We start from the raw sequence: 13,860 nt of genomic DNA on the forward strand, positions 1-13,860 counted from the left end.
TGACCAGCAGCGGCTGAATCAGGACGCCTGGGGCAGAGCAGCTGGGGTGCTGCCGGGTTGGTCCAGTAGCGCCCAGAGAGGTGCTGCGGGACCAACCGGCAGTGCCCCAGCTGCTCTACCACAGGCGTCCGGAGAAAAGCCTGGTCTGCTGGGGGGGGGGGGCGTACTAGCTGCGCCCCCCCCCCCCCTCAGCAGACCAGGGAGACGCGGGCGGCGGACCGAGACGCACCGCGGTCCCGCCGCCCGGGTCCTCCGTGGCTTTGCTCCGCGTCTCCCTGGTCTGCTGGAGACCAGTAGACCAGGGAGACGGGGAGCAAAGCCTCTGAGGACACCGGCAGCAGGACAGCCGCCGCGCGTCTGGGCTGTCCGCTGCCCGCGTGCTCCGCAGCTTTTCTCCCCGTCTCCCTGGTCTGCTGGAGACCAGTAGACCAGGGAGACGGGGAGCAAAGCCTCTGAGGACGCCAGCAGCAGGACAGCCGCCGCGCGTCTGGGCTGTCCGCTGCCCGCGTGCTCCGCAGCTTTTCTCCCCGTCTCCCTGGTCTGCTGGTCTGGGCTGTCCTGCTGCTGGCGTCCTCAGAGGCTTTGCTCCCTGTCTCCCTGGTCTGCTGGTCTCCAGCAGACCAGGGAGACGGGGAGCAAACCCGGTTCGTAACTGCGGATCCGACATAAGTCAGATCCGCATAACTCGGGGACTGCCTGTACTTCCATTTCCCCAAAAGTCAATACTGCAGTCTTTTTACCCCTCTGGTTACTTCTGAACAGCTTTGAAAACTACTTAAAGGGGTAATTCTTTAAGAACTATCCTATTGCACTGAACTGGTGTCTGAAATTGGGCATGTTTCTTTATATTGCTGGGGATCAAGAGCTTGGAGTTGCAGGAAGTTGGAGTCTGTTGATCTTTGCAGTGTTTGCCTTCTGTAGAGTCCCTAAGCCAGAGAGACAGGTTTTTAATGCTCTGGCACCACTGCATGGTTGTATCTTGTTGAAATATGCTGCTATAAAGTTGAGGGTGTTGATGAGATGGGAACCATTGACTCTGCAGCATCCATTATCAAAACAATTCTTTTGTATGTTGGCAACAGTGGGATTTTTCTTGCTCACATTTTCCACATGACTTGTTATCAACTATGACAGCTTGTCATGTGCAATCAGCATCACGTTAATCCCATGAGAACAGGTCTTCTACAAAGGCTGCTGCCTTCCTTCCAAGCAGGGCAGGGTGAGGCATATGTTAAAACAGGAGGCTGTATCTGTATATATGTATTTGTTGAGCTTGATTGTGAAGTGGTACTGCAGCCATTCCAAGAGGGGATATTGAGGGAATTGATAAAGCATCAGTGTCCAAAATAGGGAAGAACTAACCTCTGGTATTTATGGTTTATGGCGAGAAAGAAAGTGTTTGAGAGGAATTTGGAAAACTGAAATAGTTTGAGAGGAGGTGATGATTGTATAATTGTGGGGCTGAGAAAAACGAAATGGTGCTGGCCATCTGCTGCCTTTTCAACTGTTCACTTCAGGAACTGTAAATATTTTCAGCTAATGCATGTATTTAGTTGTCATGAGTGCACTTCACACAGGTAGCTCCAGCTGGAAAATAGCATGTATATAAAAAAAATTCGTTCCTACCCATGTTCAGTTAGAGGGAAGTGTCTACCTAATTCAAACTTACTTTTCAAATACAGATATCACTGCAAGCAATGTTAATAAATATTACTAGGCTCTTTTAAAGATGTGAAATGTGGGAAATAATGGGTCATGAATAGAATCACCATGGAGGGGACAAAGATGAAAACTTGGGGAACCAAGTGGAACCTCAAAAGGAATGCTGAAGGTAGTAAGGAGAGGTAAGAGAACCCCAGGAGAACATCATCATAGAAGCCTAATTTGTGAAGAAAACTTATTGACACTGCTGAAGGAGGCAGAGATCAGAACAAGTGAGGACTGATAAACAAGAGTTGGCCTAGAAGAGTTTACTTATTGAGATCAGAGCAGTTTTTGACATTAATGGATGTAGACCAGACTGGAGCATGTTTTAGATAGCTGGAGAAAAAGAAGTAGAGAACACAAGAGTAGACCATTGGCTTAGTGACATCAGAGGAATGTGACCGTAGTTAGATGGAACTAGGGATGTGAATGGTTACCTGGTTAACATCACCCTTTCTGGGTAATGCTTACTGGGTACCCAGCAGCAACCCCAAAAGGGGGAGGAGTGTGGGAGCAGGAGCTGCCCGCCTCATATGCATGGGGGGTGGGTGGGAGCAGGAGCTGGACACCTCACACTTCTGGGGGGGAGGGGGAGAAGGGAAGAGCAGGAGCCAGCTGGCAACCCTGCATGCTGGGCTGCTGGCTCCTGCTGCTGGCATCCCTGCACATCCGGGAATGGGTATAGCTGGCCTGAGGGGGCACTGGATCCCGCTTAATCAGCTAACCAGTTAAACCTAGGTTTAAATGGTTAATTGATTAACCAGGATTTTACATCCCTAGATGGAACAGATATCTTTAGGACAAGGGACTATAAAGACATGTTTGAAAGCCTCTGGGAAGGAGCCAGAAGAAAAGTGTTCAGAATAGGAGAAAGAGAAGGGGAAAATGTTGGCTAGGTGTAGACAGTTTGGCGTGGCATGTTCTTTCTAAGCACCTGTTCTTTGTGGCTTATATCTTTTTCCAAAGACCAGCTGCTTAAGCAGAAATTTTGTTGGCTCTGTCTCAGCCCAGTGGTGAACTCTTTCAAGGCAATTAGGCTAAAATCCAATTAGCAGTTTCTCAGAGCCCTTACTGTTCAGTGTGTTTTCACCTCTTCAAAAATAGTTTGAGATTTTTCTGGACCTTAAACACTTGGGATATTTACCATTCTGAATGAAAACAAGTGGTGTGAGATGTCTGCAATAATTTACTTAAGTAATTAAAATGACTAGAACAAGACCTTGGAAGCTTTGCATTAGATAATCTGTTGTGACCTGTAGACCTTTTATGGACAGGCGAAAATAAAGCCCAGAAGATAAAAGGGCTGCCTGATAGAGATTTTGGGATTCTTTAGTATCTATTTAATCTCTGTATTTAGAGGAGACTAGATACATGTTTAACTTCAAATGCTGTCTGCTTTGATTTGGTGTAGTTTGGTGCAGTTTTAACTGACTAGTTATTTGAATATTGCTTATTTCCTTTCGCTGATTTATAATTATGATGGTTTTGAAAACTATTCTTTAATTCATTTTTGGATTTGAGATGATGTTGTTGATTATTTCTTGTTTGTGGCCTTTCTTTTAATTGTTTACTAATTAATTTGTTAAATACTTTTTATTCTTATTTAAACCAAATAGTCTATCTTGCTCACATGCAGAATAGTCACATGGATTATTCATTGATCATGCAAAAAAGCTCAATTTTAGTACATGCAAAAAGAAATCAGACTCTATGTTGCTGTGGGAAATTTAACTCTATATTGTGCAACTAAGTACTAGATACTTTACGTTTTTAATGTTTGTCACAAATATTTACATTTAACTTTTCTAGCAAATAGTGTACCTTTTGACCAATTTTTTGGTTTGTTTTAGGGCCCCAGCAGTCTCTAATACCACAAGCTTTGGAGAAGGCGGTTCTAGAGAAGCTTAAGACAGAAATTGAGGAGGAGTTAAAACACCTTGATGAAGAAATTTTGGAAGGTCAGTGCTTGTTTTGCAGATACCTTTTCCCCGACACTCTGTTTATTTAATTGATGCTGAGTTTACTTAATAATGATATGGTTCTTCAAGTATACACCTTTTCTGTTACAGGACATGCATGAATCTGTGCACTCATGACCAGAGATTGTAAATAGCAAGGGTTGTGTCTGGGCAGAGAAGCAACTTGTGTTCCTAGGCAAGTTCCTAAGCAGACTGCTGCTCCATTTTTCCCAGCCATCTGCAGCTTGAGATGGAACTGTTGTGGTTTCTGCTGTTTTCAGCTGCTTCCTGTCTTTCATGTTTTCTTTATTTTATTTATCTAGTTTTTATTTTTTAATTTGTTCTCTGAGAGTACAGTTTGTGTTGGTGGGAGGAGGGCTCTGTTTTCTCTCGCCCGTGAGTTTCTTGCCTCGTCTTGCCTACCAGGTAATGCTACCACTGCGCAAGGTAATGGAATATTTCTCCCATCCCACTTCTCATTGCCAGGAGAAGAAGTAATCAATGAAAGAAACTGTTAAATGTGCTTCAAACCCTTTCCTTCCAAGGAGGAGCCTAAACACCTATATGTCCTAGGTAGGAAAAAATTGCTTGTTGACTGTTCTTTGATTTTGAGTCACAAACTACTATGTCTTGAAGGCAAAATGTGACTTCAATCAACTACCAGACCAGTTGGTTACCAAAGCTTTCCTGCAGGCCACATTCAACATTGCTGACCCTGTTTCACAATAGTTATGTGATGAGCGTCCTGGGCTCCTGAGGGAGGTGCAAAATACTGTGGGTGACATCTCCTTTGAAGAGTCCAAACTCTTTAGCTGGACTCCATGTTCCACTCCTTTAAAGATACTAGGACAGCATTGCAGTCACTGGGAATATAAGTGCCTACAATAAAGAGATCACCCCAGTATCACCTGCAAAAGATCTATGCTAGATCTATGGAGCTGCTTAGAAAGGAATCCAGAACTCTCAGAAAAGGAGGTTATCATCTTCCATGACCTCTCAACTTGCATCTGGCTCTACGTGATAATTTTGACAACCTCGTTGAGGGCCTCAAGCAATGTCTTCCTCCACATCTTTTGCTGTATGTTTCTGCCATCCACCATCCCTTTGGATACTGCCCCCCACCCTTCACTTCCTACCTATTTGAGAACTCATTAACCTCAGACAGTTTAATTATTTTCCCTCGAATTTGTAAAGGGTTCTCTTTCCAATATTTCCCAGTTCCAAAAGAGTCGGTGGTTGGAAACCAATGTTAGACCTCAGGAACCTGAACACTTATGTCCTGTTGCAGCACATCAGGATTTAATCCCTGGATTCAGAGGACTGGTTGGTTGCCCTGGATCTCCAAGCTGTTCACCTTCACGTGGCTATTCATCCCTCTCAGAAGTGCTTTCTGCATTTTGCCATGGGTGTAGAATATTACCAATAGCGTGCCCTCCTTGGGCTCTTTGCAGCCCCAAGAGTGTTTTATGAAGGACCCCTCAGCTGTAGTGACCTACCTGCATCAGTAGAGCTTTGTGACCGCTTTGTATTTAACTGACTGTCTTTTTACGGCGCTTCTGTGCCCAAGAGGCTGAGTTAGCAATGACCAAGGTCCAGGTCTCTTCACCAATCTAAAAAAGTCCACGTTTACACTTGCAAACGGATTTCATTGTCAATACACTAGACTTTCTAACTGCCAAGGCTTAGCTGCTCAAGGACTGATTCTCCACGATGTCCATCCTGATTTGCTCTACAATACAGCCCACAAACAACTACAGTCAAAACTTGGCTACTACTCCTGGGCCACATGGTGGCCTCCATGTCTGCTTAGGCTGCATGTGAAACTGCATCTTGGACATCTTCAGGTATGTCTAAAGACTACAAATGCTGCAAATAATACATCTTTCCAAACATATCTGGGTGCTGAACTGAATACAGGATTCTCTCAGGTAGGGGGAAGGCTCTCTGCAGGTCTGCGTGGAAACTCTATACTCGTCTGCCCCCACCTTCAGAAATCCTCAAAACACATCTTTCTTGGGTTGGTGAAAGCACCTATAGGGCAAATGGTCCTCACAAGAAAGACTGCTCGACATCAACATCATAGAGCTAAAGGCAGTCCACTGTGCATGTCAGCATTTTCTTCATGACATAGAGTGAATCTTTCATAGGTTGAACAACAGGCAGCTATGTACTTCTCAAACTGACAAGGGGTATGAGATCCTAGTACTTATGTGCAGAATCACTAAGGAGCAGGAGCATCTTCCATCATATAGACGTTTCTGTAGTTTCCCTATCATGACTTCGGTGCACAGTTGCAGACTATTTGAGCAGAAACTTCCATTAGAACTGTAAGTGGGAATTAAACAGCTCTGATTTCCACATCTGCTAGGCCTGGGGCCTCCTGAAGGAGGACCTCTGTGCAAATTTAACCAATAGGAAAGGCTGCCCTTTTTGCTCTAAAGGAGGATCTGGCCACAATTCCTCAGGAAATGGTCTGTTAGAGCATTAGTCCTGTGTCCTTCTCTACAGTTACATACCTATTTTAATCCTCATGACCTTGCTCAAACTGAGACAAGATGAGGCTAGATCTATCCAGATAGTGCCTTCATGGCTGAGACTAGCTTCTCAGTGGTACTTCATCTCTCTGTGGCAATTCCTCTGTGCCTTTCCCAAAGGAGGATTTCTTATCAGAGAGCTCCAGCTTCGTAACCCAGACTATCCTTTTGTCTCAGAACCTGAAGTCTTGGTTCCTAGATGGTTCTCAGGCGTAGATGAAATTGCTCAGCCAATTTTTAGTTGTTTTTCCTGTTAGATACAATAACTTACTACCTGTAAAAGTTATTTGCAAAACTGGAAATGCTTCCATTCCTGATGCTTTCACTGCTCTACTCCCAAGGATCTTGTAACCGGTTGGCATTAAAGACATAAGGCTCATCAGTGAGCTCAGTTTGAGTATGTCTGGAAGCCATTACAGCTGTCAGTTTGTTTTAGCCTTTGCCTATACACCACAACCAGATTCTTTAAGGGTTTATACGGTTATTTTACCCTGTCCAGAACATCTCTTTTCCCTGGGACCTTAATCTTGTCCTCAGTGTGTTGAGGAACTCTCACAATGGCTACCTGATCTTCTCCCCGCCCCATCAGTTGTCCCTCCGGACTTCACCTCAATGCCATCACTTCAGTGAGAAGAATGGGAGATCCATGGCATTCATGGCAGACCCACTGTACAATACTTTCTACCATGACAAGGTCATGCTGTACCTCCACCTCATTTCCTGCCTAAAGCCTCATTGGAATTTCATGACAAACAAAAGATTTGTTTTAGAGTTCTTTATCTGAAGCTTTGTGCCTCGAGAGGAGGCTAGTGTTCTCACACTTAACATGGAGAGGGCCCTCATCTTCTACCTCAATAGGACTAAGACCTTTAGGGCCTCTCCCAGACTCTGTATTTTGCCAGACGTCTTAAGGGACAGCTAATATGCATGTAAAGACTGAAGTAGGTTTTGGGTTGTATTTTGGCCCACTGTGAAGTAGTGGGGTTACATTCCCCTCATCGAGTGACAGTCCAGTTTTATAGCCCTCCTGATGGATCTTCCCACAGCAAATATCTGCAGGGCTGCAACCTGGTCTTCTGTTCACCAAATTTACCATTTTTTCAGTGTCCAGAATGAACTGCCTTGATTTGCCTGCTCAACATCCCCCTCCACTCTGAAATGCTGCTTGGGAATCTCTTCTAGAGGAGCACCGATAGGGACATGTACTTGAAGTGGTTACAGTGCAGTAACTTGAGTTCTTCAAGATCTTTCATTTGTATGGGTGCTCCACCTCCTGCCTTCCTTCCCGTCTGTGATGGAGTCTTCAAGTCTTTGCCCAGAACCCAGACCCATGGATGCTGCTATTTACTGACTCCAGTCTATAGTGCACTGGCACATCCTATGGTGGAGTATCCATGGGAACACACATCTAGAAAAACTCAAGTTACTGCCCAGGTAAATAGCCTCTCCATTTATAGTGTAATGGATGCTCTAATTACGGTTTTGTTAATATTTTTCTCATGCTCATAAATATCTCAAATTCCCCTTTGTTTCTTTACCTTAAATTTTGAGTGCTTGGTCTCCAAAAGGCAAACATTTGTTCAGAAAACTTGAGCAAAAGTCTTTCACTGAATTGTCTTACAGGTTGTTATAATTTCAGAGTTTGAGTAAGTCTTATTTTTACAAACCCAAATGTGTTTAAATTAAAAGATAATTTTAAAAAAATATCAACACTATTGGCTTTACATATTGTGCTTCAGCAATTCCAGCTCATATATATTTGCAACTCCCTTCAGGTGTACCCTTCTGTGTTTTAATATTGATATAAGTGTGGCTTTTATGCTGCTACAGAATGTTACCATTCCGATTCCTAGCCCACATATATTTTGGGCTATGTAAATATGTAAGTATCTTGTGACTTAGCTGAGGTTGTTATCCTTTTTTATTAGCCTATTTTTTCTATTTAATGTTAAAATTACAATTTTAGATATATAAAGAAATACAGCAGTTAAAATGTTTATCATCTTAATTTGCCCAAATTATGTAGCAAGGACTCAGTTTTGCTTTTGGATAAATCATTGCAGTTACCTTTGCAGTGGAAAGTGAATATTTCAGTGAGAATAGTGTGTTGCATGTGCCAGGTGAGTAAGATAAAACTGCTATTAGAGCCTTGATTTTTCTATTTCCTCACTTGTGTTTAAAATTTTAAATGTAATGTCACATTCATGTAAATTCCAATACTTATGGATACTAAACATGTCTTCTTATATTGGTTCAATAATGCTATTAACTGTTAGCTGATGTGTATGCTTAGCTTTGAGTATATAACAGCAAAAACATAATTTCAGTGAAGGTCAACTTGGACACTGGTCTATACATAGTATTTATGATGTCTATAATTATCATTGTTCATGGTATTAAAATTCCAGCCACTGGATAATGTATTATGGTGAACAGCACTCTACTGGCAGGGGTGGACTAGATAACTCATTAGTAGGGCTGCTCACTACGAGAGGGAATGGGAACACAAAGGGAACAGGGGCTTGGTGATTTAAAATGGCCAGGGGTGTGGGCTACAGCCCCATGCCCTTTAAATTATCACTGAAGTCCCACGCAGAACAATCTGGGGGATACTGAGGGCTGGCCATGGGAGGTGCAGCATGGTCCAAGCAGTGTTGAGGGCTGGCTGCCCTAAGCCCCACCCCTTTGGCTTGAGGCCTCACCCTTTCTAGGGAGCCCAGCCCTGTGCTCCCCCCCCCCCCCCCCCGCACATTGCCCGGGGCCCAGTGAAGTCTGTTACCAGCCCTGTCCATTAGAAATGAAGAAAAGAAAAATACATTAGTCAAACAGAATATTATTTTAAGAATTGCATTCAGGCATTGTTACACCCCGGGCTTGATTAAGCAGTGATGTAAATAGCAGTGTAACTTTCATAGTGGGTACAAGGGTAAAATAGTGTAATTTAAAGGTGGTTTTCAGGGATTGTGCAAAATATTTATAGCTTACAATTCACATATATGCGAATACCTGGTTCCATGAAGCTCTAAGTAAGAAATTAGAGGGTATACTTTGGCCCAGATAGTTCCATTTGTACTTGTTTTATTAGTTCAGGCTGAATTTGCCCCATTGTGTTTTCTGGAAATTGTTAGACAAGCATGCTCTTACTTTGAAGCCATTCATTTTACTTAGTGAAATAAATTTAATGTAACTAGTAACTAAACAGTTTTGTGGCTAATTGTATTTAGTGTTTTGGGTTTGTTTTTGCTTTATCCCCAGCCTTTACCAGTACAGGGTTTGACTGCCACACCTCTCCAGTATTCAGTCCTGCCAATCCAGAGAGTTCAATAGAAGATTGCTTGGCTCATCTTGGAGAAAAAGTGTCCCAAGAAATGAAAGAACCTCTTCACAAAGCACTACAGATCCTGCTTAGCAAGTTAGTTGCCATTTGCTTTGCTCAGTAGAAAGGCTCTTTTCCCTTAAATTCTTACGATTTCTATTATGCTATTTATTTGTTTTGGTATTTTATCTTCCAGTCTTCCTTTGTCCTCTTTTATTTACACACATTCACACCAAACACTCATGCTTATCATTAAGGCATTTTTCAAGCCTTTTTAACCTGTGAACATTGAGTCTCCAAGATTGACTTGACATATTTCAAACAGCTGGTTGATATCTGGCTATTCCCTGCAAACCATAAATTTCCTAGAAACTGCACTGTAGCCAGGTTAGCACTCCCACTCAACACTTAATCTTACTGTTAGATTTGGATTCTGTAACTGCAATTCCATGGGGCTAATGTTGTTGATATCTCTGTATTTTAGGTACCCCAGATGTTGCTAAACTTGTCTTGGTTGCACATCTGCCAATGGAACTACTTCCACATTTTCATTGTGGGAACGTACTTCTCAGCTTGTCACGCTCCTGGCCTTTAAAATGAGGGACAAGTAGGAAATAATAGAGAAGTTACATTCAGGTAGCGCAGAAACGTGTTTAAATGTAAGTCAGCTTCTTTTGCTATTTTAAAAAAAAAAAAGAATCTTGTAATTGGGTGGGTCCTGAAAGAGCCCACATAAGACAGAAAAGGGATTATTTTACATGTTGATTGACTGCATCGTTTCAAGAGCGTGTGGGCAGTTGGACTATCTGTAATGAATATAGAATTGACTTTTCATCTTGGGAATCAATGTTTAAATTCCAATAGGACATGTAACTGATGCCCCAGTTTCTTGATTCAAATGAGTCCTAGATAGAATTTATTCAGAATTTTTTTTTAGTATGAATGATGAATCTAGTTTTAGGGGACCCAAATTGACTTCCTTGCATAGAAATCTTGGGCTCGGAAGAGCCAGTTTGGGAGATTATCTATATAAATATGGCTGTTAAGACAGCATTACAAAATATGGGGCTCCACTGTGTCTGATTTGTAGATTTATATGCTAATAGGGGTTGGAGGAAATTGAGATTATCCAGTGTCCTCTGTCCGTTCTTTGAGCATTAGTCTCCCAGAACTCTTTTCTCATAGCTGTTCCTAATATTTTTAAATGTCAAGGTATCTGTTTCAAGTTTAAACTTCAGTTCTGATATTGTTGGACCAATAGTACCTTATATGGGTACTGAGGAGGGATTTCTGGATCCTTATGAGGTGATCTTAATGTAGGCTTTTGAGAGGTAATGAGATGTGTAAGTAGTTCCTTGAGTAGACCACCTTCTTGGAGTGAACCAAGTGGTCCATTTGCTGACTTAAGTGAAATTGGTGTTAGTGGACAGTGGATTGTCTCCCTATTGGATATGCAAACTGGGTCTATTTGCACTTGTACATAGAGCAGATAAGGTCAGTTCCACAGAAAAGGTCTCGTTACATCGGCAGTGTCTGATCAGGACTGTTTGTGCAGCCAGTCAGCTCTGTTCCTTGATTTGTCCATATGAAATATGTGGTCTAGCCACTATATCCTCCATCTTCAGAAGCTGATGAGCACCACAACTTCCCTTATGTCCAGTTTTTAATAGGCCAAGAATTGAAGTTTTGTAGATCTTTCATTTGTTTAGCATATGATGTATGCTCAGAAACCATCTTCTTTGTACTAAACCCTTAAAAAAAAAAGTTGTCTTTGTTGCAGTGCTCTACAAACAGTTAGATCTTAACCAGCTGTGTGCTCTTTTAGAAATACACATGCTATATCTTTCAGAAGATGGCCTTGTACAGACAGGGAGCTCTTTTCTCTTTTATTCGTTTTCCCACTCACATTTGTAAATTATAAACAGGAAATTGAGAGTTTATGGACCATTAATGCCAAGAAGATCAGTCTCCCTCTACAGCTTGATCAGTATTTCTTTACTTAAAGCATACTCAGTTTTAGGGAATTGTTGTACTGAAGGAATAATTCTGGATTATAGCTCCGCGATATCAGTGCTGTATGGTTAGTTTTTCAATTTTAAGCTTCATTTTGGCATACTTTGTAATAGGGATGTAAGTAACTAGTCAACTAACAGATAAGCAAGAGCTTATCACTATTGACTAGTCACATTTCCGCCCCCCCTTCCCCCGCTGCAGCTCTGCAATATTAAGGAACTGGGTAGCTGGCGCCCAGTCCCGTACAATGCAGAGTGGCAGCGGAGGAGGTTACGCAGACTGATGAGAGACCCAGTGTCTGCACGCGCCAGCTGCCCACTCCTTTATAATGCAGAGAGGCAGTGGGGGGAGGTTATGTTGGGACCTGGTGGTGCATGCCAAACTGCATGCTGTAACTGCCTACCCTTATTGAGTAATCAAGTAGTCTATAAAAAAAAATCTATCAACTACTCGATTTAGGAAAGTAACCGCATTTTAACATCCTTACTTTGTAATTATTTAAAAAATTACCCTTTGGACTTAAATTTCAAATGTTTCTTCTTACTGTTCAATTGTTCAATTTTTGGTTGTTTGGTTTGTGTGAAGGTCTTTTCTTTTGGATAAGGTTGATCAAACTTTTTACTCAAACTATGAGGGGAAAACTGTTTCATCAACAAAAAGATGCATCTTAAATATCATGCTCTGAGGGGGAGAAACCTTTATTTTGAAAGAGGTGTCTTTGTAGCCTTGAATGGGAGCTAGTTCATTTTGTCACATTAAAAATAATTTTGGTTTTGAAATAAAACTATTTAAAAACCCCCATACATTTTAGATATTGAATACAAATATATTTAACTGAAAGTGTAAATGTGGGCAGTAAATATCATTTTAATCTCAGAATATATTGTACTATGATTCTCTAGTTTTTTGTAGGTACAGATATACAAAGTGGTTCTGTTAATTTTTCTACTGCTGAGAGATCTTGGGCTTTTTCCATGTTTTAATAAAAGTTTCTATATGGTATCTAGTGCCTAGAAGGAACTGCCAGCTGTTTTGAACAGCTGGCAGTCTTAGGTGCTGTGTGCCCCTGGCAGGGCCGGGGGCAAAAACTTCATGCACTCCCCCACTCCCAGGCCAGTCAGGGCCTGTGAGTGGGGGAGCACACAAAGTCTCCTGGCCCTGCCCCATCCGCTCGATACCCCACCTCTTCCAGAGTGGCCCCGGACCACTTCCAACATTCGTGGCCCCCCTTCAAAAACTACTGCCAACCCTAATATAGACCATAATGATGGGTCTATTCTAGACTGAGTCTTTTCAAAATTAAGCAGTTTTAGAGTGGTAGGTATTTGGATAGATAATCATCTGGGAGCATCTGTGGTGTTTTCATAATAGCAAGGGCTTTCAATATCAAATCTTTCATAATAAGTTATTTTATTTGAATAACGCTTCCTCCGCAGTGTTACATAGAAGACATAGGCTTGATTCCTTCTCCTGTTAATTTGTCCCATAGGACTTCATTGAATAATACTAAAACATCAGTAGCCTGCAGCCATATGGCCTGGGGTGTAATCACATCAGATTTCATTCTAAACTAACTGGAATATCTAAGAAAATGTGAACCATATATGTGCCTGTTTAGTAGACTGGAGTTGGTATTTCATCACCTAATCTGACTATCTTATTGCAGTGTGTGTGTTGCTTTTTTTTCTATTTGTCAGTTCAATTAGTTCAAGCTGAGTTTGAAAATAAAAAGTACCAAAAAAGTGAAGACTGTGAACTGAAAATAAGAAGTCAAAGTTATAGTCCCACAGCAAATTTAATTCTGATTTTCTACCTATTTTCATTACATTATGGTATCTACATAGATATCATAGTTTGCTATTTAGCATATAAAATATAATAGAAAGGATTAGCTTTTTTCCCTATAAATGTATATACTAAACCAACACTTTAATATGTTTATACATAGTGTATATTGTTCATAAGTTGTTAGTCTGAATTTTTAAAAAACATACATTTTTTCTGGAAACACTAGTTTTCAGGAGCAAAAGGTTTTACCAAATCTACTGCAGATTTGATTATACTTTTGCTGAAACTGGCCTGGAGTGCTCTACAGTGGAAATCTGCCGGTACTTCAGGGTAAGGAGCTCCATAGTATGCAGCCTGGCAGCTCTAGGTGCCTTGGCAGAAATCTGGCATTTCCGAGCTGCTAGACTTTACTGAAGCTGGGAGTCTCCCAGATTCGTAGGTTTCTGCCATGAAGCTAGGAGCCTAAAAGTCTTAGAACTGGTTCCCAGTATCCATGGTTCTAGGGCAGCTCTGCCCTGGGCTGGGGACCCCTGAGCTTCCTGACAAC

General features: G+C 41.9%; 1 protein-coding gene across 2 annotated transcripts in view; it reads left to right on the plus strand.

The window, feature by feature from the left end:
* Positions 1–13,860, plus strand: part of BCL2L13 (BCL2 like 13) — a 75,048-nt gene that overhangs the window by 22,967 nt on the left and 38,221 nt on the right. For both annotated transcript variants that reach the window (XM_075896823.2, XM_075896812.2), the window contains 2 exons: positions 3,555–3,662; positions 9,452–9,608. In XM_075896823.2, the coding sequence (XP_075752938.1) occupies positions 3,555–3,662; positions 9,452–9,608 (265 nt within the window). The remainder of the gene's footprint in view (positions 1–3,554; positions 3,663–9,451; positions 9,609–13,860) is intronic.

This window comes from Pelodiscus sinensis, chromosome 1, assembly GCF_052426305.1.
Source record: "Pelodiscus sinensis isolate ZL-2025 chromosome 1, ASM5242630v1, whole genome shotgun sequence".
NCBI lineage: Eukaryota > Metazoa > Chordata > Testudines > Trionychidae > Pelodiscus > Pelodiscus sinensis.